Source organism: Oncorhynchus mykiss, chromosome 20 (assembly GCF_013265735.2).
Source record: "Oncorhynchus mykiss isolate Arlee chromosome 20, USDA_OmykA_1.1, whole genome shotgun sequence".
In the NCBI taxonomy this organism is placed as follows: domain Eukaryota; kingdom Metazoa; phylum Chordata; class Actinopteri; order Salmoniformes; family Salmonidae; genus Oncorhynchus; species Oncorhynchus mykiss.
Window position 1 is genome coordinate 33,559,178 of NC_048584.1, and position 27,319 is coordinate 33,586,496.

General features: G+C 43.0%; 1 protein-coding gene across 2 annotated transcripts in view; it reads right to left on the reverse strand.

Annotated features, from left to right (window-relative positions):
• Nucleotides 1-19,023, reverse strand: part of LOC110499361 (exportin-5) — a 32,382-nt gene extending 13,359 nt beyond the window's left edge. For both annotated transcript variants that reach the window (XR_005037987.1, XM_036956220.1), the window contains exons 1-23: nt 18,767-19,023; nt 18,011-18,132; nt 17,617-17,689; nt 17,240-17,377; nt 16,859-17,041; nt 16,727-16,753; nt 16,383-16,568; nt 14,402-14,478; nt 14,264-14,308; nt 14,045-14,129; nt 13,842-13,925; nt 13,262-13,387; nt 12,939-13,029; nt 12,703-12,831; nt 11,580-11,695; nt 11,139-11,294; nt 11,013-11,054; nt 6,466-6,555; nt 6,079-6,278; nt 4,152-4,248; nt 3,780-3,961; nt 683-783; nt 316-412 (exon numbers count right to left, since the gene is read on the reverse strand). Coding sequence is in view for 1 of the 2 variants with exons in the window: in XM_036956220.1 (XP_036812115.1) it covers nt 316-412; nt 683-783; nt 3,780-3,961; nt 4,152-4,248; nt 6,079-6,278; nt 6,466-6,555; nt 11,013-11,054; nt 11,139-11,294; nt 11,580-11,695; nt 12,703-12,831; nt 12,939-13,029; nt 13,262-13,387; nt 13,842-13,925; nt 14,045-14,129; nt 14,264-14,308; nt 14,402-14,478; nt 16,383-16,568; nt 16,727-16,753; nt 16,859-17,041; nt 17,240-17,377; nt 17,617-17,689; nt 18,011-18,132; nt 18,767-18,868 (2,549 nt within the window). In the remaining variant the exon portion in view is untranslated. The remainder of the gene's footprint in view (nt 1-315; nt 413-682; nt 784-3,779; nt 3,962-4,151; nt 4,249-6,078; nt 6,279-6,465; nt 6,556-11,012; nt 11,055-11,138; nt 11,295-11,579; nt 11,696-12,702; nt 12,832-12,938; nt 13,030-13,261; nt 13,388-13,841; nt 13,926-14,044; nt 14,130-14,263; nt 14,309-14,401; nt 14,479-16,382; nt 16,569-16,726; nt 16,754-16,858; nt 17,042-17,239; nt 17,378-17,616; nt 17,690-18,010; nt 18,133-18,766) is intronic.
• Nucleotides 19,024-27,319: the final 8,296 nt, after the last annotated feature.

Here is a 27,319-nt window from a genome sequence, read left to right on the forward strand (position 1 = left end):
CCAGAAAAGAATGGAGTGGGATGCATCACTTCCTCTTCCGTCTCTGGGGTCATGTCTAGAGAGCATATAGCTTTTGACGTTAAAAGTTGATTTTTGGGGGGACATTTTAGCTAATCCTAACCCTTTTCCTAACCTGATAAGTTAATTCTCCTAACATGATACGAAAAGTCAATTTCGACATAAACTGTATACCATCTAGTCAAAACTGAGAAAGAGAGAGGGTTGGTAAGCAAGAGAGAGCGAGATTGTGTAGGAGTAGTGTGCATGTGTGGAGAAGGAGAGGAAGCAGAAGACTATCCACAGTGAGGAACTCACCAGTTGTCATAGAGGGTACAGAAGAAACCCTGCATGCGCTCCAGATGAGTCTTGTACACTGGAGAGTCATAGATGTCCAGGACTGGCTGTGTAAGGCCTACAGGTCAAGACACAATAATCATGGAGGTTTATCAGCCTTCATAGGTGTATACTAAAAACAGAATCAATGAGTTAGCAATGCCCATCTCAAGCTATATATATATATATTTTTTTTTTTTATTCGAACATTCAGCTGGCAACTCATTGATCCTGCTATGTAGTATATTCCTCAGGGGTGAAATTATAACAGGTTAACACCACAGGTTACCAACTTATGGTATAGAGTTTCTAAACCAGTACTGTGCAGAACCAGTGTGGTTCCTCTTACCTAGAACCACCTTCCTCTCCACCTCAATCACCTCGTAGGCTCTGGAGAACGTCTCACTCAGACGACACATGTTCTCCGGCAGGAACAGATTGTTGTGGGTTCTACAGAGAGACATGATCATCCTTAATCATCATCACACACACACTATCATCATGTCTCTGGACCTACCTATTGCCACAGTCCTGGATCTTGTTGTCACGTGGAATAAATATTGTGGATCTAAATGTTATTAGGTTTGAAATCGCAACAAATAATCTGTTTAGACCCCAACCAAGGATCATCAAAAGTTGTGCTATAAATTCTCAGATAACCCAAAGATTCCTAGATGCCTTTCCAGACTCCCTCCACCTACCCAAGGACGTCGCAGTACAAAAATCAGTTAACCACCTGACGAGGACCTAAATTTAACCTTGCGTAAAACCCTAGCTGCAGTTGCACCTCTAAAAACAAAAAAACATTTTTCACAAATGAGCTCCCTGGTATTAGACGTCAACCGTTTATGATTTTTCAACGCCGATACCGATTACTGGAGGACCAAAAAAAGCCGACAGCGATTAAATCAGATGATTTTTATAACAATACTGAATGAACACTTATTTGAACTTAATATGAATAATAAATAAATCTATTTAGTCTCAAATAAATAATGAAACATGTTCAATTTGGTTTAAATAAGGCAAAAACAGAGTGTTGAAGAAAGTAAAAGTGCAATATGCGCCATGTAAAAAAGCTAACGTTTAAGTTCCTTGCTCAGAACATGAGAACATATGAAAGCTGATGGTTTAATATTCCCAGTTCTTCAATAGTCCCAGTAAAGAAGTTATAGGTTGTAGTTATTATAGGAATTATGACGTGTCGACTATTTCTCTCTTGTCCATTTGTATTTCATATACCTTTGACTATTGGATGTTCTAATAGGTACTTTAGTATTGACAGGCTAATCTCGGGAGTTGATAGGCTTGAAGTCATAAACAGAGCTGTGCTTCAAGCATTGCTAAGAGCTGCTGGCAAACGCAGTAAAGTTTGAATGAATGCTTATGAGCCTGCTGCTGCCTACCACCGCTCAGTCAGACTGCTCTATCAAATTATAGACTTAATTATAATATAATAACACACAGAAATACGAGCCTTTGGTCATTAATATGGTCAAATCCGTAAACTATCATTTCAAAACAAAACAAGTTCAAGTAACAGACATGTCAACATCAACTGTTCAGAAGAGGCTGCGTGAATCAGGCCTTCATGGTTGAATTGCTGCAAAGAAACCACGACTAAAAGGACACTAAATAAGAAGAGACTTGCTTGGGACAAGAAACACGAGCAATGGACATTAGACAGGTGAAATCAGTCTTAAGGTCTGGTCCAAATGGGATATTTTTGGTTCCAACCACCGTGTCTTTGTGAGACGCGTGCAAGTTTACAGGTGAACTCTGCGTATGTGTGTTTCCCACCGTAAAGCATGGAGGAGGTGTTGTTATGGTGTGGGGGTGCTTGCCGGTGACACGGTCTGTGATTTATTTAGAAGTCAAGGCACACTTAACCAGCATGGCTACCACAGCATTCTGCAGTGATACGCCATCCCATCTGGTTTGGGCTTAGTGGGACTTAGTGTTTTTTCACAGGACAATGACCCAACACACCTCAAGGCAGTATAAAGGCTATTTGACCAAGAAGGACAGTGTGGAGTGCTGCATCAGATGACCTGGCCTCCACAATCCCCCGACCTCAACCAAATTGTGATGGTTTTGGATGAGTTGGACTGCATTGTGAAGGAAAAGCAGCCAACAAGTGCTCAGCATATTTGGGAACTCCTTCAAGACTGTTGGAAAAGCATTCCAGGTGAAACTGGTTGAGAGAATGCCAAGAGTGTGCAAAGCTGTCAAGGCAAAGGGTGGCTATTTGAAGACTCAAATATAAAATATATTTTGATTTGTTTAAACTCTTTTGGTTACTACATGATTCCATGTTTTATTTCATAGTTTTGATATGTAAATTATTCTTCTACAATGTAGGAAATAGTCAAAATAAAGAAAAACCCTTGATTGAGAAGGTTGTCTAAAACTTTTGACCAGTAGTGTATATAGTCTTCCGCTTGGTGATGTCATTCAGAAACAAAACTTTCACTGCTATATGGATGACACACGTACATTTCGATTTAACATGGTGAAGTCCTAAAATGTACTACACTGGAAGTCTGTGTTTCAGAAATAAAGAAGTGGATGGAATCAAATATTTTACTTTTAAACTCTTAAATGTATTTGGCTAAGGTGTATGTAAACTTCTGACGTCAACTGTATGCTGCAACAGTCTACGTGCCGGCGGGCTAGGATCAGTCTGTCTTATCTGGTGAAATTCTCCTGTCTTATCTGGTGTCCTGTGTGACTTAAGTATCCACCCTCTAATTCTCCCATCTCTCTCTCACTCTTCCCTCCCAGAGTCCGTGAGCCTAAGGACCATGCCTCAGGACTACCTGGTCTGATGACTCCTGGCTGTCCCCGTCCCACCCGGTAGTGCTGAGGCTCCAGTTTCCTGCGGCTATGGAACCCTGACCTGTTCACCGGACATGCTACCTTGTCCCAGACTGTTTTCCACCCTCTCGCTCTCCCTCCCTCCCACTTGCTGCCTCAACCTCAATGCTCTGCTATAAAAAAGCTAACTGACATTTACTCTTGAGGTGCTGACCTGCTGCACCCTCTACAACCACTGATTATTGTTTGACCCTGCTGGTCATCTATGAACGTTTGAACATCTTGAAGAACAATCTGGCCTTAAATCGCCCCCCGACACAGCCAGAAAAGGACTGGCCACCCCTCAGAGCCTGATTCCTCTATAGGTTTCTTCTTAAGTTCCTGCGTTTCTAGGGAGTTTTTCCTAGCCACTGTGCTTCTACACCTACATTGCTTGCTGTTTGGGGTTTGAGGCTGGGTTTCTGTATAAACACTTTGTGACATCTGCCGATGGAAAAAGGGCTTTACAAATACAGTTGATTGATTACCATCACAAACACTATCATCATCAAACATTATCATCATTCCAAACACATGCACACGCTGTCTTTCTCTCCAACACCCCCACCCCCCTCTACACATCCCCTTACCTGATGAGGGCGAGCAGGTTGGGCAGCAGGGCCAGGACCTGGGGGGTGCAGGGGTTTCTGTAGATTGGGGCTCCAGAAGGGGTGTAGCCCGTCACGAAGCCCCCCGCCTTAGCCTCCTCCAGGTCAGCCGGCCAGCGCGCTCTCTTCACCACCCCCAGGATGGTGTATACACAGAAACTCAACTGGAGGGAAGGAGGGCAGGGTGGGGGAGGGAAGGAGGGCAGGGTGGGGGAGAGAAACAGGAAATAGGACACTTTCAATATACAGTAGTTGATGTTTTGGCAGGACTGGCAGGACTGACATCACATAGAAAGTTTGGCACTTAGCCATGAACACATGCACGCGAACACACACACACACACACCTACCTACCCGTGACCTGTTGATGCCTGTTGTGTGGTCTGTGCCTTCAGCCATCAGCTGATCAGCACCAACGAAAGCCAGGAACAGAGCAGGTTCCAACAGTACCCTGATACACACAGAGGACAACCATTTATATTATACATTGTGTGTGTGTGTGTGTGTGTGTGTGTGTAGCGTGTGTGTACGCATGTTGTTTACGCGTGTTACGAAAATCAAGTTGCTTGCTTAGTGAAAACCACTTCCTAACAAACGTGACCACACTCCTTGACAACGTTCCTAAGGTTACCAATTGGATGGCTCCATCCTTGACATTTCAAGCCAGCTATGGAGTGAGCTTACATTCTTAACTCTAGTACACACGCATGTGGGAGGTAGGTAGCCTAGTGGTTAGAGAGTCGGGCCAGTAACCGAAAGGTTGTTAGATGGAATCCCAGAGCTGTCAAGGTAAACATCTGTCGTTCTGCCCCTGTTCCTAGGCCGTTGTAAATAAGAATGTCTTCTTAACTTCTTGGTGACTGGGGGGCAGTATTGAGTAGCTTGGATGAATAAGGTGCCCAGAGTAAACAGCCTACTACTCAGGCCAAGATGCTAATATATGCAAATTATTAGTAGTATTGGATAGAAAACACTGACGTTTCTAAAACTGTTTGAATGATGTCTGTGAGTATAACAGAACTCATATGGCAGGCGAAAACCAGAGACAAATCCAACCAGAAAGTGGGAAGTCTGAGGTTTGTAGTTTCATTTAAGTGATTGCCTGTCCAATACGCTGTGTCTATGGGGCCAGATTGCACTTCTCAAGGCTTCCAGCAGATGTCAACAGTCTTTAGAAAGTTGTTTGAGGCTTCTATTGTGGAAGGGTGTGGAATAAGAGCTGTTTCAACAAGTGGACTAGGCTGAGGCCAATCAGTTGTTTACTGCTCTGTCACGCGGGCGTGCCGTTCCTTCTTTTTCCTCTGTAATGAATACGCTATTGTCAGGTTGGAATATTATTGAAGATGTATTTATAAAAAGACCCTAAGAATTTATTGTAAACATAGTTTGACATGTTTCTACAAACTGTAATGGAACTCTTGACTTTTCGTCTGGATTTGGCGCTCGGCATTGTGCCTTAAACGCGCAAACACAACGGAGGTCAGCAAAGGTAAGTGAAGATTTATAATGCTATTTATGACTTTTGTTGACTCCACAATTTGGCAGGTAACTGTATGCCTTGCTTTTGTGGCTGAATGCTGTTCTCAGATTATTGTGCTTTTGCCGTAATATTGTGCTTTTGCCATAAAGCTTTTTTGAAATCTGACACAGTGGTTGCATTAAGAACAAGTTTATATTTAATTCTATGTAAAACATGTATCTTTCATCAAAGTTTATGATGAGTATTTATGTTATTTGATGTGTCTCTGCAATTTCTCTGGATGTTTTGGAGGCATTTCTGAACATGGCACCAATGTAAACTGAGGTTTTTGGATATAAATATGAACTTGATCGAACAAAACACACAATACATGTATAACATTGAGTCCTGGGAGTGTCATCTGATGAAGATCATCAAAGGTTAGTGATTCAATTTATCTATATTTCTGCTTTTTGTGACACCTCTCTTTGGTTGTAAAATGGCTGAATGCTTTCTGTGACTAGCTGCTGACCTAACATATGTTCTGCTTTCGCCGAAAAGCCTTTTTGAAATCGGACACGGTGGTTGGATTAACGAGAAGTGTATCTTTAAAATGGCGTAAAATACTTGTATGGTTGAGGAATTTTTGTTCTGTTGTTTTGAATTTGGCGCCTTGCAATTTCACTGGCTGTTGGCGAGGTGGGACGCTAGTATCCCAAACGATCCCAGAGAGGTTAACTGACTTCCCTAGTTAAACAACGGTTAAATAAAAATAAAAGTGTGTCTGCAGTGAGTGTGTGTATACACAGCACAGGTACATACTGCCTCATCTCGTCGGAGGTCCAGCGAGCAGCCACGGTGGCCATGAGCTCCTCCAGGAAGGCCTTCTGCTTGGTGTAGTCTTTGAACTGGTTACTGATGAGGACCAGAGCCTCTATCAGAGCACACTTCTCCATCTGGGTCAACAGGGCCTCGTTGGAGAACAGCTTCTTCACCTGATTATACAGTATGTCAAAACATGGCTGCAGAGAGAGAGAGATGTACATGATGAAAACACACAGACACACACCCCCATACACACCTGTAAGATGCAATAAGTAGATAGTGATGAAACACAGTTGACTATTTAAAGCATTGGTTCCTTTCTGCTGCACTGTGCTGGATGAGCAGCCCTCTAGAACTGGGAGAAACGTGACCGCGGAAACATACCAGAATGAACCATGGGTAATCTCGAGACATCTTGATGATGGAGGAGCAGGCGTGTCTTCTGACGTTCTTCACCGCACGCGTCCGTGGCGCCTGAAAATGACATCACAGATCAGATTGATGATTGTGTTAACTTGAAATGACACAACGACAAGGTTCCAGTTTAACTAAGTTTACTATTCTGTATGAACACACTACCAGGTAGCCATTCCACTCCAGGTCCATCAACAACAAGACTTCCAGCGCAGGCTTGAATAAGATCCTTGATGCTGCTAATCTCAAGACCAAGTCTTTTCTCTGTGACAGACTTGGTTGACTTCACAGCATCAACTAATGAGTAGTTGTCAGTGGCACAAACTACAGGTAGAATGTGCCGTTTTGTCTCACCAGTGGTAAGCTCTGAGAACAGAGTTGCAAGAATGATCGCATTGTCAATTCCACCCGCAAGAGCAAGTGTTTCTCCAGCCAGTGTGCTTCAGACAACCCTTCTGATCCTTTTTGACTGCCAACAGATAGGTGAGAATCTTCCTCCTTCACCCATTAACACGATTAGATGTCCACCTTGTGTGCCTCCATCTGTAAGGTTCCCTAGCGAAGCATCACTGAAGACAACTAGTTTCAAAGAGTCATCTTTTCCAACATGCTGAAACTTTAAAGTCACTCGCCTCATGAATGGTGTGTACAGTGGCGTGTTTTGTGTTAGATGCCAAGTTGCAACCATCAAACATTACATCAGGTCTACTCTGTCTATCAACCCATAACATTTGTCCTATCTTTGACCTCAATTGATCAGCTTCAATTCCACTGAGGGGAATTCCTTTGTACAGCTTTTGAAGAATCCATGTGGATGGCTTGACGAGTCTTGATATAGCTCTCCTGTTGCATCAGTATTGTTCCATCAACTGTAATAAACTCTATGCCAACATAACAATGATCATGCTCCTCACGGCCAACCTGGAAAACAGCTTTGAGGTGTGGAATCACAGTTGTAGCAAAGGTCTGTGAGCCCCCCCCCCAGATGAAGTCATCAACATGACAGGCAAGTACTCCAGTCACATTGCAGTCTTGATCAAGCCAATAGAAGACAGCAGGATCCACTTGTGATATTTTACCACCGGTATTCAGCATTGTTGCCTTGACTTTGTTGTACCAGTAAAGTGATGCATCTGCCAGTCCATACACACACCTTTTTAGTTTCCACAGTGTTCCTTCGCTCTCAGCTTCAGGCGGAGGTCGGATGTGAATGTCCCTTGACACCTCTGTTCCCTGCAAAAATGCAGATTTGATGTCTATGGAATGAAGTTTCAATTTTTTCTGGCAGATCACTGTCATCAGCAATCTGAGTGACTCTGAGGCCCATGTCAGTGAGTCTTTTGGGAGTTGTTTAGCAGCCAGCTCCTCTAAACCTCTAGCCACTAGACATGCTTTAGGCACTATTCTAGTTCAGGATTCTTTAAGGGTACACACCCACCTTGTTGAGAGACGTTTTTGGCCAGTGTCTTTGACTTCCTCAAACACTCCATTTTTCCTCCAATTACTGAGCTCATCTGGCTTAGCTGAGTCAAATGACACATCCTCTGTTTCAAGTACATTATCAATTTGAATGTCGTTCTGTTTTTCTCGATTTTCCATCTGAGATGATCTACAAGTGACAGGTCAGCTGACCCTGTTGTACCAGAAAGTGTAGCTGGTTCAGAGTACTGCAAGTTGTACCAGTTCTGGTGTGTTCCTTTGGCTTTTCCTGCTCGTCCAATGACGGTTGCTGTATGTGGAATACCACTTTCTCTGTCCATGTATTTAACAGTTTGTCCAGTTTTCAGATTGGAACAACCACGTTGTCTTAACACACGTGTCTGTTGTTGAATGTTTTCCTCATTTGAACGCTCAACATAGTTGAAGGTCTCTGCTCCACTTCCTGTGTCAGTTTCAGTGTCCTGGATGCGACATCTGGTAGGTTTGTGTCTGTTACTGTGTCCTTTTTGTCATTTTCATTAGGAGACTGATTCTCAGAAACAGCCCCTCTATCTTGTTGATCATTTACTTTCCGCAATCTTGAGTGATGCACCCTGACAACGGTGCCTCCGTGTCTCACAAATATCACCACGCCATCTTGGCCAATGACAACTCCCGGTCCTTCCACTCTTGACAGTCAACTCGTTTGTAGTACACTCTGTTTCCAGTTTTGTACTTCTCATCGGTGGGTCGTAGCTGTTTACGCAGAGCCCTGCGACTTCTCTCTGAACACTCTGCTTCAGTGAAGGCTTTTCTCGCTGCATGTGGTGCTGAAAGGTGCTTTGTGTTCATCAGAATCTCATTTTTACATGGACTGTGTGATGTCTTTGTCTAAAATGTTTCCAAAATAGTGGCCTGAGGTAGTAAGTTCAAGGTTGGTTGTTTAAACATCACTGCCTTGTCATTTTTTTATGTCTAGCACAGCCCCTGCCTTCTTGAGGGAAGCTTTGCTCAATAGTAAGGGGATATCTTCAGGGACCATACTTTCATATTTAGTTCACTGACACAGCTATCACGCCATTTAACACCACACACTGTCCGTTTACATGCAGCATCAATCAAAGCAGATCCTAAGGATTCAACTATAAAAATCTCAGTATCAGAAGCAGATTAGTTTGAAAACAGTGTAATGTTACACTGCTCTGTGTTTACATTTTCCTCTGTTAGTTTAACTTGTTCATTGTTATGAGGACAGTCTTTAACCCAATGGTAAGTGCTCTGACCAATAGCACATTTTTGAACTCCTTCCATATTTGTCCAGTGGATTTGTGCCGGGAAATGGCGCCATCTTCTGGTTGTCTTGAGAATGTGAGTTGTTGGCACCTTTTTCTCTGCTGCTCAGTGTGATATGCTGTGTCACTCACTTGCATTCTTTCTGCTATTGGCGCGACACGTCTTTTCACGCCGAATTCATTGATGCAAAAGTCAAGTACAAGCAGTCAAAGCCAACTGTTTCTCCCTACCATCCAGACAGACAGTATCTAGCAACTTGAAAGATAACACTGCATCCAGGAGGACCATGTCTCTACCATCCAGACAGGCAGTAGTATCTAGCAACTTGAAAGATAACACTGCATCCAGGAGGACCATGTCTCTACCATCCAGACAGGCAGTATCTAGCAACTTGAAAGATAACACTGCATCCAGGAGAACCATGTCTCTACCATCCAGACAGGCAGTATCTAGCAACTGGAAAGATAACACTGCATCCAGGAGAACCATGTCTCTACCATCCAGACAGGCAGTAGTATCTAGCAACTTGAAAGATAACACTGCATCCAGGAGGACCATGTCTCTACCATCCAGACAGGCAGGCAGTATCTAACAACTGGAAAGATAACACTGCATCCAGGAGGACCATGTCTCTACCATCCAGACAGGCAGTATCTAACAACTTGAAAGATAACACTGCATCCAGGAGAACCATGTCTCTACCATCCAGACAGGCAGTATCTAGCAACTGGAAAGATAACACTGCATCCAGGAGGACCATGTCTCTACCATCCAGACAGGCAGTATCTAACAACTTGAAAGATAACACTGCATCCAGGAGAACCATGTCTCTACCATCCAGACAGGCAGTATCTAACAACTTGAAAGATAACACTGCATCCAGGAGGACCATGTCTCTACCATCCAGACAGGCAGTATCTAACAACTGGAAAGATAACACTGCATCCAGGAGGACCATGTCTCTACCATCCAGACAGGCAGTATCTAACAACTTGAAAGATAACACTGCATCCAGGAGGACCATGTCTCTACCATCCAGACAGGCAGTATCTAACAACTTGAAAGATAACACTGCATCCAGGAGGACCATGTCTCTACCATCCAGACAGGCAGTATCTAACAACTTGAAAGATAACACTGCATCCAGGAGGACCATGTCTCTACCATCCAGACAGGCAGTATCTAACAACTTGAAAGATAACACTGCATCCAGGAGAACCATGTCGTCCTTGCACATCCTATTGTACCTCTATTCCAAATCAATGATGTAGTCCGTCATTGCAGCCAAAATATCTCTCGTAACACTGTCAAAGTTTGAATACGCCTCGTAGGCACGGTCTTCCTCTTCTTTAAGAAATACAGAATCCAGTGCTCTGATCAAAGTTCCCATACCGTCATCCTCGTTCAAACAGATTAGTAACCCGTGTCTAGATTCATTTTCCCAACTTTCGTACGACCTCTTCTCGTCGAAGTGAGGTGGCACATTGTAGTTATTAGCCATCCTCTGCTACCAATGTTAACTCGAAATGACACAATGACAAGGTTCCAGTCTAACTAAGTTTACTATAATGTATGAACCCACTACCAGGTAGCCATTTCACTCCAGGTCCATCAACGACAAGACTTCCCACGCAGGCGCACTCTTGACTGAGTGATAGCCCCGTAATAACAGAAATATAGGGAGATTTAAAACATGAACTTAACAGATTGGACTGAAAACTTGGCCCCGGGATACCTATTATTTTTATACAATCCCAAAGAACACACATCTGACATCCCTCCTGAGAATATTTAAGACGGCTCACCTTGCTCTCCTCTACCACCTCAAATGTGATGGAGGCAAACAGCTGGGAAAGAAAAAACAACAGATCAACACCACCACATGAAGACGGAGAGATTATAGATTGGTGTGTACACGTTTGGGTGTTCACCTTGTAGAGGACCTGAGGCAGGAAGTGAGGTCGGTGTGTGACAAAGGGGAAGAGGGAGGAGAGGTTGGTGAGGACACAGGACAGGATGAGAGGGTCTTGGGTGTTGTAGTTCAACACTGCCTGTAGCAGCTCAATGCCCTGATCTACTGGCAACTTCTACAGAAAGGGCAGAGAAACACCGGAGTTAGGAGTTCGTCATCATTTCCTTTCATTACAATCATAACACTTGTTTATGTTATTGAGCCATGGGGAAGAAAGCATAAATCAATGGTTTTGTCTTTCAACAATACCTACAAGTAGTAGCTGTTGCATTGTTGCCATCTAGGGAACCCGACTGGTGGCGTTCACACTTTGACCATCTCTGGATAGCGTATCACCCTCTCTACCCCTCTAACTCTCAGCTGTGTGTATCCAAAAGCATTATGTTTTGCTTCCTCATACCTCAACCTCCACGTTCTTGAAGATCTGTCCCACAACACTCTCTGTGAAGAAGGTCATAGCATCCCACTGGACCGCTGACGGAGACAGGATAGAGCACAGCCCCTCTGCCATCTTAGCTGGAAAGGAGGAAGAAGAGAGAAGACAGAGGGAGGGAGGAGGAAGAGAGAGAAGACAGAGGGAGGGAGGAGGAAGGGAGAGAAGACGGAGGGAGGGAGGGAGGAGGAGGGGAGGGAGGAGGAAGAGAGAGAAGACAGAGGGAGAGAGGAGGAAGAGAAAGACAGGAGGGAGGGAAAAAGGTGAGAAGACAAGAGACAAAGTCTATAGTTAGTTAATAATGCTAATTATCTAATTAGTTAACAGGCACCACCAGTATCAATCTCTTTCATAGAGTTGTTACGAGAATTCATCTATATGCCTGTGTTCCGGGTGACCTAGAGTGAGAATTAATCTATATGCATGTGTTCCGGGTGACCTAGAGTGAGAATTCATCTATATGCATGTGTTCCGGGTGACCTAGAGTGAGAATTCATCTATATGCATGTATTACGGGTGACCTAGAGTGAGAATTCATCTATATGCATGTGTTCCGGGTGACCTAGAGTGAGAATTAATCTATATGCATGTGTTACGGGTGACCTAGAGTGAGAATTCATCTATATGCCTGTGTTACGGGTGACCTAGAGTGAGAATTCATCTATATGCATGTGTTCCGGGTGACCTAGAGTGAGAATTCATCTATATGCATGTGTTACGGGTGACCTAGAGTGAGAATTAATCTATATGCCTGTGTTCCGGGTGACCTAGAGTGAGAATTCATATCATCCATATAAAGAAGCATTTCCTTTATAAGAACCTCAACTTCATCTTGATACAGGTTAACTCTTGATTTGAGCAGTCAGCTCAGATGACCTAGATACGTACTAATGGCCCGAGTCCACAACCTCTCCAGTTATGAACCCTACACCTACTCTTGTGGTAGTCTGACTGCTGTGGCTGGCAGCATGTTAATCCCACATTCCCCCAAGACACTGTTTCATACTGACACATTTGTCATCACACACACACACACGACCCCCCCCCTTCCCAGATCTTCAGTGAGCCACAGTCAAGAAGCAGGACCTACACCCAGTGGTCCCGATGTCAATGGGTGTACTGATCTGATACTGCAGCCACTCTGCTGCAATCTGGAAGCCCTCCAAGGGAACGACGCGACACGCGTTCCGGACCGCCTCCCCCTGCTGCGCTCGGAACGCTGGAACACGGTAATATATCATATTATAATATATCATATTATTTATGTATTTGCTAAGATTGCATAAATCAAAGTTATTCAATTAAAATAGGAGTCACATTGCTTACAGTTGAAGAAGGAGTTGAAGTCTTCATCACTGTCGAAGTCATGACGGGAGTACTCACAGCTGGGACTGTCGTTCCTGGAAGGGAAACCAGTCTAGCAGGAGGAGCACGAGAACACAAAGTCAGACAATTAAAGAACCTTCCCAAAGCATGTAAAGAAATAATAGAAATAGTGGAGAAGCTCAACCTTTTGTTGTCATTATTTATCATAGTTTGTGTGTAACTCAATGAGTCCGTTACTTGCTCATTTTTCTAATGAACATTTTGATACTTTAATGTTCACCTGCACAAACTCTTGGATGCACGTACGTTGTAGCCTGTCTCACCTTGACTAGGTTGGTCATGGTGGCTCTGAAGTACTTGATCATCATCTGGATGATGACAGGATCCTTGGAGAGAATCTCATGTCTGAACAGGGTTCCCCATGTGATCTGGGTGGAAGATCTTAGGAACTGGTGGGGAAATACATACAGTTCAGAGAAGAATAGATTATCAGAACAGATGAAGAAATGAAAGAAGAACCCTGTCACTGTTCAGAGCTCCAGGCCCAGAAACGACAAAGGGAGATATGGAGAAACAGTAGTATTAACTAGCTGTATGGATTTGAATCAAGAGCCTGTGGCTGCTACTTTACTGTGACAGCAGGTAAGTCACCTGGCTGCTACTTTACTGTGACAGCAGGTAAGTCACCTGGCTGCTACTTTACTGTGACAGCAGGTAAGTCACCTGGCTGCTACTTTACTGTGACAGCAGGTAAGTCACCTGGCTGCTACTTTACTGTGACAGCAGGTAAGTCACCTGGCTGCTACTTTACTGTGACAGCAGGTAAGTCACCTGGCTGCTACTTTACTGTGACAGCAGGTAAGTCACCTGGCTGCTACTTTACTGTGACAGCAGGTAACTCACCTGGCTTGGGTGAGTGGTGAAGGCCAGGAATGCTTCTGTGTACTTGCTGAGGTTTGCAGGTACATCTACCTCCACACCTGAACCCTGCATTAGAAACACATAAGACAAAAGGACAGAATCATCAAGTACTATAAAGAAAATACATACATAAAACAATATAGTAAATAGATGAACGTAATCAAAGACAGTGCAGACAGACTCACCACTAAGAAGCAGAGTTGGCTGCCAAGGGAACACAGGACCTGACAAAGCCTCTTCAGGAAGATGTAGTGTCTCTCCACCACTGGCCTGGGGGGGGGCAAAATAACAGGCCGTATGAGCTCCAATGCTAATGCTTAATATCAACCGTGTTCTAGAGCAAAAAAACATAAGACTGCTGGGCAGGAGCTGACGTGGAACACCAACATGTGTAGGCTACTCACTGTGTCGGAGAGGATGTGTTGTATGTTGCTGCTCCATCTGCAGACCTGGAGCCACAAACCAATGAGAATGAGAAGCCGGAACGAGCTAGAAATGCTTCTGTGTAAAGCCATAAGGCTGATGAGGGGAATGGTACTCACTGTGCTGCAGACAGGATGTAGTGCATGGCGACATCATCAAACAGCACCATGAGCGGTTTCCTGTCATCCAGCTTCCCCTGTGGACACACCAGGCACATTTACTTGTATTTTTATTTCACCTTTATTTACATGGGATAAACAAGCATACAGTCAATAAAACAATAGAAAAAAAAGAGTCTATATACAGTGTGTGCAAATGGCGTGAGGAGGTATGGCAATAAATAGGCCACAGTAGAGAAGTAATAACAATTTAGCAGATTAACACTGGAGTGATAGATGAGCAGATGATGATGTGCAAGTATAAATACTGGTGCGCAAAAGAGAAGTGAATAAATAAAAACAGTATGGGGATGAGGTAGGTAGATTGGATGGGTTATTTACTGATGGACTATGTACAGCTGCAGCGATTGGTTAGCTGCTCTGATAGCTGATGTTTAAAGTTAGTGAGGGAAATATAAGTCTCCAGCTTAAGTGATTTCTGCAATTCGTTCCAGTCATTGGCAGCAGAGAACTGGAAGAAACGGCGGCCAAAGGAGGTGTTGGCTTTGGGGATGATCAGTGAGATATACCTGCTGGAGCGCGTGCTACGGGTGGGTGTTGTTATCATGACCAGTGAGCTGAGATAAAGCAGAGCTTTACCTAGCATGGACTTGTAGATGACCTGGAGCCAGTGGGTCTGGTGATGAATATGAAGCGAGGGCCAGCCAACGAGAGCATACAGGTCGCAGTGGTGGGTAGTGTATGGGGCTTTGGTGACAAAACGGATGGCACTGTGATAGACTACATCCAATTTGCCGAGTAGAGAGTTGGAGGCTATTTTGTAAATGACATCGCCGAAGTCGAGGATCGGTAGGATAGTCAGTTTTACGAGGGTATGTTTGGCGGCGTGAGTGAAGGAGGCTTTGTTGCGAAATAGGAAATAGGATCAAAGAATCACCTGCAGCAAGAGTGACATAATTGATATATACAGAGAAAAGAGTCAGCCCGAGAATTGAACCCTGTGGTAACCCCATAGAGACTGCCAGATGTCCGGACAATAGGCCCTCCGATTTGACACACTGAACTGTATCAGATTAGTAGTTGGTGAAACAAGCGAGGCAGTCATTTGAGAAACCAAGGCTGTTGAGTCTGCCGATAAGAATGCGGTGATTGACAGAGTGGGAAGCCTTGGCCAGGTCGATGAAGACTGCTGCACAGTACTGTCTTTAAGACGTTATTAAGATGACACAGCAGTTTTCACAGCCCTGTGACGTACCTGACTAGTACTGGCCATTCAGTAGCTGTAGACCTCCATTTCACATTCCAACAAATAAATATAAATATATATATATATTTTTTTATTTTATTTTTTTATTTAACTAGGCAAGTCATTTAAGAACAAATTCTTATTTACCTTGACGGCCTACCACGGTTAAACCCGGACAACGCTGGGCCAATTGTGCCCCGCCCTATGGGACTCCCAATCACGGCCGGATGTGATACAGCCTGGAATCGAACCAGGGACTGTAGTGATGCCTCTAGCACTAAGATGCAGTGTCTTAGACCGCAGCGCCACTCGGGAGCCGTGAACAAATATCTGATCCTGTCCTAGAAAGGGGTGTGCCTGCAGTAAGGGGAGTGTCTGGACATAAAGGGCCCTGTCAGGTCCTACAAACCCTGTCTGCAGTAAGGGGAGTGTCTGGACATAAAGGGCCCTGTCAGGTCCTACAAACCATGTCTGCAGTAAGGGGAGTGTCTGGACATAAAGGGCCCTGTCAGGTCCTACAAACCCTGTCTGCAGTAAGGGGAGTGTCTGGAAATAAAGGGCCCTGTCAGGTCCTACAAACCCTGTCTGCAGTAAGGGGAGTGTCTGGACATAAAGGGCCCTGTCAGGTCCTACAAACCCTGTCTGCAGTAAGGGGAGTGTCTGGACATAAAGGGCCCTGTCAGGTCCTACAAACCCTGTCTGCTGTAAGGGGAGTGTCTAGTAATGTGTAGTAACCTTGCGGCTGATGGCGATGAGCAGGCACTCGGCAGCCTCCAGCTGCAGCTCTGTCTCACTGAGCAGCAGACATAGCATCTCCAGCAGGCGACAGTTGTCATTGGTGAGGTGGGCCAGGGCCACCCAGTCTATGTAGCCTGCCAGGGTGTTCAGAGCAGCCACGCCTACACGACAGTGGGCCTTGGCCTAACCGGGGGCAGGAAACAGAGAGAGGGAAGAGGAGTAGGGAGGGGAGAGATGGGAGAGAGGGGGTAGAACAGAGAAGTCTCTTTAGCTGGGTGTCTAACTGTAAATATAATACATTAGAATATATATTGTAGTGCATCTAAAACACTCCTTCCTACCTGCAATTCTTGGCCTGGTATTTTTTTCTGGAAGAGATACAAAAAGGTAGAACATATCAATAAAACGTGAAAAATACTGCCGCAAAATAATCTACGCCATGAGACAGACGGGTGTAACCATTGTCTGTTTACCAGTTTGCGGTACTCGTCGACGTGGAGCTGCAGGATGGTGAGCAGGAAGCTAAAGATGCTCTCCATGTTCTGGGTGAGGGTCTGCTGGATGTCCCTGCGGCGCTGGGCGGGCAGCGTCTGGAAGGTGATCACGTCCTCCGCCAGCCGCAGCAGGATCATCATCACCAGCTCTGTCTGGGCCTCCTGGGGGCGGAGAAGGAATGAGGGAGGGATAGGGAGTTGACATTAATCTGATCGCAACAACTTAATTTGTATACTGTAATGTACTCTCCAATTGAATCCATTGATGTTTTGAGCCCTGAAAGTTGGCTCGGGGGGCCCTTGGCACCCCGCCAACATAACAACCTAGGGGAAACACTGAAATGGAAAGTGCTGGCTCACCCCTATGCTGGTCAGTGCCTCCATCTCCTTGAGCATGTCAGGCCAGTGCTGAGGCCATTCTCTCTTGATCATCTCCACTATGATCCGTGCGAGAACGTCCTTGATGTGACTCTCCTCCTCCAGGATAGGATATGTGCCCTGCAGAGCGAGGCAGTGTGCCAGTCAGGGAACGGACTAGGGTCAGCATATTAATTAATGTACACCTAACAGATCACGCAACAATGTAGAATTTGTTGGTTTATTTCTACTTTTAAAAAAATTAAAAACTATATTTGCTGTTCTGTGGACAGACCACCATTAATTCCCTTCCTCATCTTGTCTGCCACCTTTTCTAGAAAAATAGAGAAATTAGGTGTTTATCACCCAGACAGACTTACAGATGACAACAGCCCCATGGCACAGTTCTTCAGCTGGACTTTCTCCTGCTGTGGCATGTTGTTCCATCTGAACCTGTTCTCAACATGAAGAAAAACAAGGTTTTGGAGGAACACATTGGCAGCACGTGTCCAGGCCACATGTGTAGGGGAATATCTTGATGACAATGATGGAGTGGCTGGTAGTCTAGTGGTTAAGGGCATTGGGCCAGTAACCGAAAGGGCGCTGGTTCAAATCCCTGAGCTGACTAGAAAAAAAATATGTTGACGTGCCCTTGAGCAAGGCACTTATCCAGAGCGACTTACAGGAGCAATGAGGGTTAAGAGTGTCTGCTAAATGACTAAAATGTAAATGTGCAGAACTGAATCATAATGACAAATATACTCATGAACTCACTTGATGACGTGCTCCAGTATCTGTAGACCAAAGTGCCTCACCACTGCTGTTTGGGCTTTATCTGCTAACTGTAGCCCACATGGAACACAGAATGGACACTTCTCTTTGAATTCTTCACAAAACTGAAGAGAAAGAGAGACACGATGGACAAGTTAATGCACTCACTCAATTAGCTACCTTGCGGTAGTCAGCTAGAACAAACTCATTCACATTAATGATTTCAGTCATAGTTATCAGTATAATGTATGGAGCTTTACAAAGAAGTGCCTTAGGAGGAGTCAAAGATTGCTACTGTAGCTAGAAAGTAGCTGCTGGCAATCAAAACACTGAATAACTCAAGTATTTCAACGCAATCAATATATCTAAGCTAAATTCTGGGCATAAGTGATCTTGCATTCAGTTTGAGTGCATCAGGCATCAGTAATGGTTCTGCACAGATATCTAGGTTGCTACCGGAGTGCAATGAATGAAATCTGCAACTTGCAACGTGATGGGAATGGCATGTTAGCCATCTGACGTTAGCTAGCTAGTTAGCTAAATGACTAGCAAGCTACGCCCATTGATTAATCCATGCAATAAACATGGTAAAATGCCACGATCGACGTCTATAATGCTAAGTTATAACTAGCTAGCTATGTATTTATGTAACACAGCCCATCCTCATTCAAGTAACCACATCACAACTGGGAAAGCTAGCTAGCTAGCTGGCGCCTAACTGGCTAACGTTAGCTAACTAGCATCTAGCCATCGAGATACCTTTAGGGCCTCCAGACGATATATTTGACTAGATTCCGCGTCCATCATCACGTTAACAGCTTTGATGAGGTGATCACACATTTCAGACACTGGTTCACCCATGACTTTGAGTAGCGTCTTCAGAAAGTGAGATAAATGCTAACGGTACTTCACTTTGCAAAACACCTGCAGAATGGGTAAACTGCACGCGCTTCGATAATTCACAGCATGTCCACATGCACAAAGTACTGCGCATGAACGTTCCACAAAATAGGTGTGGAATTTTGGGACTTGTAGTTTTCTCGGCTCAAGGTGGGATTCCAGAGCACAGAGTGATAATTGTCACTACGTGTGATGAAACATACACATGCAAATACTTAATTTCATTGAAATAATTGTGTCAGCACCAAGACAATGCCTTAATTTGGTCTTTTGAATTGTGACTTTTAGGTCAGCCTCCATTCCTGCCAGCCTTCCTTCATCTGGCCGAGGCACGGGTATCAAATCACATTTTATTTGTCACGTGCTGAATTTAACAGGTGAAATGCTTACTTACAAGCTCTTAACCAACAATGCAGTTCAAGAACTAGAACTAAGAAAATATTTACTAAATAAACTACAGTTTTAAAAAAAAGTTTAAAAAAGTAATTGACTGTTTGTTTCATTTGATCTTCCACACCACGTTGGGCTATATAGGCCTACGCCATTCAGTTGTTTTAAACTGCCATGTACAACTGCTCTTAGTATGTGTATTATATTTCAACCAGGAGTTCCCAAACTTTTTTGATACATGACCCCAAAATGTTTCATGACCCCACCATGTTAAAAAACAGCCAATGTTTAGTTTTTATTTGGGTTCCTGGCAAGTCAGTCTGACAGTACTTTCAAAGTATTTCAATCTGATGGAAGTGTAGTTTGAAGTGGCCAAAATGCATCCGAAAGGTCCTCAGGCAATAATTGCGTATGTGTAGAAAAACTAATCTGTGTAGAAAATATCAGCATTGCTTTCAATTATGACATTATTGCATTCAAAAGTTAGGGTCACATGTCACAACCGCATATCGTAACCGTGGTAAAAACTGTTTTTTTTTGTCTCTCAAGAGTTTCTCCTGTGAGTTTCTCTTCAAGTTAGACCCCTAGTTTGGGAAACACTGAAATAGAATAGTAAACAAGTATTTTTGCATCATACAGTACAGTACAAAAAAAAAAAAAAAAAGAAAGTATACAGTACCAGTCAAAAGTCGACACACCTACTCATTCAAGGGTTATTCTTTATTTTTACTATTTTCTACATTGTAGAATAATAGTGAAGATATTAAAACAAAGAAATAACACATATGGAATCATGTAGTAACCAAAAAAGTGTAAAACAAATGAAAATATATTTTATATTTTCAATTCTTCAAAGTAGCCACCCTTTGACTTAATGACAGCTTGCTTAATGACACTCTTCGCATTCTCAACCAGCTTCATGAGGTAGTCACCTGGAATGCAGGTAAATTAGCAGGTGTGCATTGTTAAAAGTTAATTTGTGGAATTTCTTTCCTTCTTAATGTGTTTGAGACAATCAGTTGTGTTGTGACAAGATAGGTTTGGTATACAGAAGATGGTCTTTTACCAAATAGGGCTAAGTCCATATGATGGCAAGAACAGATCAAACAAGCAAAGAGAAATGACGGTCCATCGACACTTTTAGACATGAAGGTCAGTCAATCCGGAAAATTTCAAGAACCTATAAAAGTGTTGATGAAACTGGCTCTATGATGAAACGGGCTCACAGGAAAGGAAGACCCAGAGTTACCTCTGCTGCAGAGGATACGTTTATTAGAGATAACTGCACCTCAGATTGCAGCCCAAATAGATGCTTCACAGAGTTCAAATACCAGACACATCTCAACGTCAACTGTTCAGAGGAGAGTGCATGGATCAGGCATTCATGGTCAAATTGCTCCAAATAAACACTACTAAAGGACACCAATAATAAGTAGAGACTTGCTTGGGCCAAAGCGGCAGGGTAGCCTAGTGGTTAGAGCGTTGGACTAGTAACCGGAAGGTTGTGAGTTCAAACCCCCGAGCTGACAAGGTACAAATCTGTCGTTCTACCCCTGAACAGGCAGTTAACCCACTGTTCCCAGGCCGTCATTGAAAATAAGAATTTGTTCTTAACTGACTTGCCTGGTTAAATAAAGGTAAAATAAAAAAAGAACACAAGCAATGGACATTCGACTGGAGGATATCTGTCATTTGGTCTGATAAGTCCAACCGCTGTGAGACACAGAGTAGGTGAATGGATGATGTCCGCATATGTGATTCCCACTGTGAAGCATGGAGGAGGAGGTGTGATGGTTTGGGGGTGCTTTTGTAGCCGGTGCTATACTGCACCGCTGTAACTCTGCGTAGTGTGTGGTTGATTGAGACTATAAACGTGGTGTTTGCAATAAAATACAAATTAATTGCTTAAAAATCATACAATGGATTTTAGTTTTAGATTCCGTCTCTCACAGTTGAAGTGTACCTATGATAAAAATCACAGACCTCTACATGCTTTGTAAGTAGGAAAACCTGCAAAATCGGCAGTGTATCAAATACTTGTTCTCCCCACTGTATGTACTTTCCCTTGCTCTTAGATCAATCATCCAGAACATCCAAAATATCTTTCTAATCACACCTCCCATTCCTATCAAATAAACCTCCCTTAAATCTCCCTTAAAGCTGTGCCTCCTCTCCTCCTGTGTTATTTCCGATACACCATCACAATAGCCAACACCCAAACCACCAGCAAATTCACCACCAGATTATTTCAACTGCAGTCATTTCAAGTCAACCACAACCCTGATTATTTTTTACACCAGTGTTATTTCATACATGCAGCTAACTTTTCGCTTTCTTTCATTCAGTTTCTTTCGCACTGTTTTGGATTGCTTTATGTGATGCAATAGATTGAAGATGAACTGCTTTTCTGAACTTATACAGCAGGCTTACTTCAATGACAGTATCTGGCCATTGGAGGGCATCGTATGCAAAGAAATTGTATGGGTGAAACAAAGCGCTGTAAGGCTTACCATCATTGGATTCAGTACCATAACAAAATACAAAAAAATAACCCAATATAGAGACAATCTAAATGCAATGCTATTTCCTGGTGCAGCAGCTCGGTAATTCTGAGGTGGGTGTATGTTTCATTTCCTATCTACCAGTAGCGATGAATTTTACACTGAGTGACAGGTTGAATATTGAATATTCATCATGTCGTTTTCCATTAACATGTTGGATGCTTCATTTACAGCAAATGTAATAACATGGCATTAGCAAGAGTTTGAAAGGAATTCCTCATGAGATATACTAAACTCAATCAAATGTTGTAGGCCTACTTTGCACATTAAAGTGTGGCCTATTTGAGTTGTGTTTCAAATAACACGAGAACATGAAATCCCAAGTTCATCCATATCTGAGAAACATAAGACTATCATTTGATAGATATTGATGTGGCAGTGAATGTTTAGGCCTGGTCATTTCCACGTAAAAAGACCTGTGAGCACCAACATGTAAAGTTCATGCATGTCAAATTGGGTGTCACATGCAAGCAAAGAGTCTATATTTAAAAAAAAAAAGTGGAATAACCAAAGGCATTTATTTCCTGTCAAACAGGAAAACATCTACCAGGAAATAGTCTTCAAAGTTACTAGGAATACATCAAAACACAATGTTGAAGTCAAGACCCCTGCCAACTAACATAAACACTTATATGTAGTTTTTTGATAAAATGTTCTGCCTTCTGTAAACATTCCCTTGTGCCTTGACATTTCATTAGTGTTTTTACTGATATCAATTTTGTTTTTGAATTATGAAATGATTAAAACTAGAAATTCCATTACTGAATTTCCCCACAAAAAAATCAGTAACGGAATTTCTTCAATTGAATTGGCTTCAATGGGAAATCCTAGTAGTCACACACCACAGTTGGATATACTGTAGAGTTCAGTGCAGTACACAGAGCACACCAGAGTTGAGTACACTATCATTTACTGTATTGTACTTTACTGTACTCTCCTGAACTCTACTCTAGTGTTCTGTGCTATGCTGTACTGTACTCTCCTGAACTCTACTCTAGTGTTCTGTGCTATGCTGTACTGTACTCTACTGAACTGTACTCTAGTGTTCTGTGCTATGCTGTACTGTACTCTACTGAGATATACTGTGCTTTACTTTGACGTACAAACTTGTGAAACACATGACTGGTTCAGATTTAGACTGGTCCAGACCAACCAAATTGGGTCTTGTTTAGGGGCCGAGCGCATTCAAATAATAGCCAATGTGTAGAATTATACTCAAATATGCAAAGGAGGATATTGAATATTTATACCTTTGCGTACATAATTAGGATATACCACCATGAAGGGAATAACATTTCATATGCATAAATTAGGCACTTACGTATGTGTAGTGCAGATGAGGGACCAATGATGAAATTCCGTTACCGGGTGTAAATCAACTTCACTTACTGTATGTAGCTCAATAGATTTTTCTCTAAGTCAATGTGTCATGTCATAGTTGACACACTGTTCCTTCTGCAGACATTGTTGAATTTTAATTCAGAGCAGATATTTAATCATATCACACCACCCTTGATAAGAAAGAGATTGGGGCAAGAACCACAAAGCCCCAACTATCAATGTACCAATCATGGTTAGCCCAAGCTACAATCTAGTGGGTTTTCTGATAATCTCCCTCTCGGGAAGACATGAAAAGACAAGGTTTCCCTGGGAAGAACCCTCCCTAGACGCAAAGGATTCTACAAATATTTAAGAGTTTGGGGAAAACGTCGACGCATAAAAAAACTGAGGGCGATTTTAGAAAAATTCTGTTACCAAACTTAGCATCTGCACAGTTCTTCCAGTAAATGTGTTTTGTAGAATGTTGAATGTAAGTTGTTAAACTTAGTCATTTTGTATAGAGTTCCATGGTTTGTTAAAGTTTGAAATCAATCGTTTTTTGTTTGGCATACATTCTCAGCGCAATTCCGTTACCATAGAGTTGCCCGCCTACAGAACAAAGACTATAAGAAAAAATACCACATTGACAAATTATTTTCTGGGATTTTCGGTTGGGTCCAATGTGGAAAACGGTCTAGAAAGATAGAATAGTGAACAACTCTTTCTAACATCAAAATTGTGTTGTTTTTGACCCACTTATGAATCCCACAGTGTAATCTCGTTATTCTTTGTTTAATAATGTACAGTAGGTTTATCTCTGACCTTGCTTTTGCTTTGATCCATATTCCCTATCAGATGTGTTCTTAGAAGATGTTCTCAAGTTTACACTAGTCTGACTCCATGATGCCTCCAGATCACAGAACACTCAATGGGGGGGGGGGGGGGGGGGTCATTATAAAACATTAAGACACCATACAGACAGAGATTTGTTTACACAGGAATACAAATAATTGATTGTGTGTTGTGAGTCTATGCTACAATTATGATTTTTATTTAACACATTTATATTAACCTAGACACAGCCTACTTACGGGGTATCAAAGTAATACATGCTTATCACAGTTGCTGTCACTTTTGGCCAATAAAAGACATCCACGGTAGGACAAAAATAAACATATTTGGGTGATTGAATGATCCCATTAAAAAAGAAGTTTCCCTGAGAGTTGTCTAAATATTTTTATTTATTTATTTATTTTATTTTACCTTTATTTAACCAGGTAGGCAAGTTGAGAACAAGTTCTCATTTACAATTGCGACCTGCAGAATACAAGCAGAATAGTTCTGCTGCAGAACTTGTGTTTATTTCCAGAAGATGTGGCCTTAATCTATTCACATTCCCTGGCAATACTACTGCAATTACATTCCAATATAATTGTTGGACAGTGCTTTAGGGCATTTCAATTTCAATCTCTTACTAGCCAAGATCAAATGTGAAATTATGGATCTGAGATTCATGTATATTTGATCAAAAGCTGTATGAGCTGACAAGTCTTAAAAAATCCTGCCTCTAAGCGTTTATCACACCGCAGAAAAAAACCCTTGTGAATGTTTTTTATGCTAGAAAAAGAGACCTTTTAATGAAACAATGAATAATAATTACCTCAAGGACCTTTTGTTTCAAATCCAGCATTTCTTCTTTACTTCTGATCGAAACAGATCAAATCTTATCAATATGATGAAACATGTGCAGCAGAACAACATCCACGAATGCAAGTAAACATTCAAAACAACATTTGCATATTACTTTCAACTTCCCAATTATATCACCATACACGGAAAATGCAAACATGAATGCATAATGCACATGCTGCCAATCCATTGTAATAGTTGTTCTGACTGAGTAACCTACAGTTAAACAGTTTCAAGTTGGGAGATAAACAGTGACTCACAAAAGTTCTCAGCCTTTCCTGGCAAGACATCAGACTGTGATTTAAACAGTAACTCAAAGAGATGATGGTTATGATATGGCAGCCCCTGAAGGGATGGAGGTAGGTACGTTATCACAAAAACACTGTGCTTAGCTCTTCCACCACCGCAGGCCATGCTTTCAGTGAGATTACTGATAACCTACAGCAGTCTGGGGCCCGCTCTCTCTGCTTACATATGCACCTTTATTTTTCCCCATGATCTGGCCAGGTGGAACAACAATGAAAGCCTTTATTTATTTATATTCTTTATTTTGGCTCAGCACAGCTGCCATGACCTGGGGACCAGTAACAGCATTGGTTGATATCTCAGTCTGTAGAACGGTTGCCAAGTGCCTTGAAGACCGTAGCTAGGGAGAGATAGGCATCAGTTATTAGGGGGGTGGGGATGGGTGACTGACAGGAGAGACAGACAGGAGCAGACATCAGTCACCAAGGGTGTTGGGGATGGGTGACTGACAGGAGCAGATATCAGTCACCAAGGCTGTGGGGATGGGTGACTGACAGGAGAGACAGACAGGAGTAGACATCAGTCACCAAGGCTGTGGGGATGGGTGACTGACAGGAGAGACAGACAGGAGTAGACATCAGTCACCAAGGGTGTTGGGGATGGGTGACTGACAGGAGAGACAGACAGGAGTAGACATCAGTCACCAAGGGTGTTGGGGATGGGTGGCCAAGAGGGGAGACAGACAGCAGCAGACATCAGTCACCAAGGGTGTTGGGGATGGGTGGCCAAGAGGGGAGACAGACAGCAGCAGACATCAGTCACCAACACACAAAGTTTGTTGTAGGCCTGTTTTATTTTTCCCCTACATTTGGTCCTTGAAGTGAATGGGTATAGAATAATAATTGCAATGTCAAAACAGTTGATGAAAGCAGCTTTGTTCAGAGTATCCTGGCTGTCTTTACTAACCTTTAGGTGAAACCTCACAAATGCTCCCAAAGCTGGGTCTTTAAAGTGCCCATTTTCAGAGGTGACACTTTTTGCACGGAATATAAATGCCATCTGACATACAATATTTTCATTATTCAAATCCAAATCAAATAATTGTATTTCTCAAATGTTCTGAATACAACAGGTGTTAGACTTTACAGTGAAATGCTTTTGAGCCCTTGCCCAACAATGCAGAGTTAAAAAGTAATAAAAGTTTACAAAATAAAGGAAATAGTAACACAATAAAATAACAATAACGAGGCTACATATAAGGAGTACCAGTACCGAGTCATTGTGCAGGGGTACGAGGTAGTTGAGGTTATTGAGGTATGTAGGTAGGGTTAAAAGTGACAAGGCAATCAGGATGGATAATAAACAGAGTAGCAGCCGCGTATGTGAAGACTGTGAAAGTGCGTCTGTGTGGCGTCAATACGCATGTGTGTGTGCATTCTGTGTGTGAGCATATATGTAGTGTGTGTGTGTGTGTGTGTGTGTGTGTGTGTGTGTGTGTGTGTGTGTGTGTGTGTGTGTGTGTGTGTGTGTGTGTGTGTGTGGTGTGTGTGTGTGTGTGTGTGAGTGTGTGTGTGTGTGTGTGTGTGTGTATAGAGTCCAGTGAGTGTGCACAGAGCCAGTGCAAGAGAGTCAGTTAAAAAAAGGGGGACAATGTAAATACTCCAGGTAGCTACTTGACTAACTGTTCAGTAGTCTTATGGCTTGGGGTTATAAGCTGTTCAGGAGCCTTTTGGTCCCAGACTTGGTCCCGCTAGCCATGCGGGGTCAGAGAGAACAGTCTATGACTTTGGTGGCTGGAGTCTTTGACCATTTTTAGGGTCTTCCTCTGACACCGCCTGGTATAGAGGTCCTGGATGGCAGGGAGCTCGGCCCCAGTGATGTACTGGGCAGTACGCACTACCCTCTGTAGCGCCTTGCGGTCCAATGCCAAGTAGTTGTCACACCAAGTGGTGATGCATCCAGTCAAGATGCTCTCAGTGGTGCAGCTGTAGAACCTTTTGAGGATCTGAGATCCCATCCCATGTCTCCTGAGGGGGAAGATGCGTTGTTGTGCCCTCTTCACTGTGTTGGTATGTTTGGACCATGATAGGTTCTTAGTGAGGAACTTAAAGCTCTCGACCTGCTCCACTACAGCCCTGTCGATGTGAATGGGAGCGTGCTTGGCCCTTGGTGAGCATTTTCTAGTTTGCTTATGGCCCTATACAAC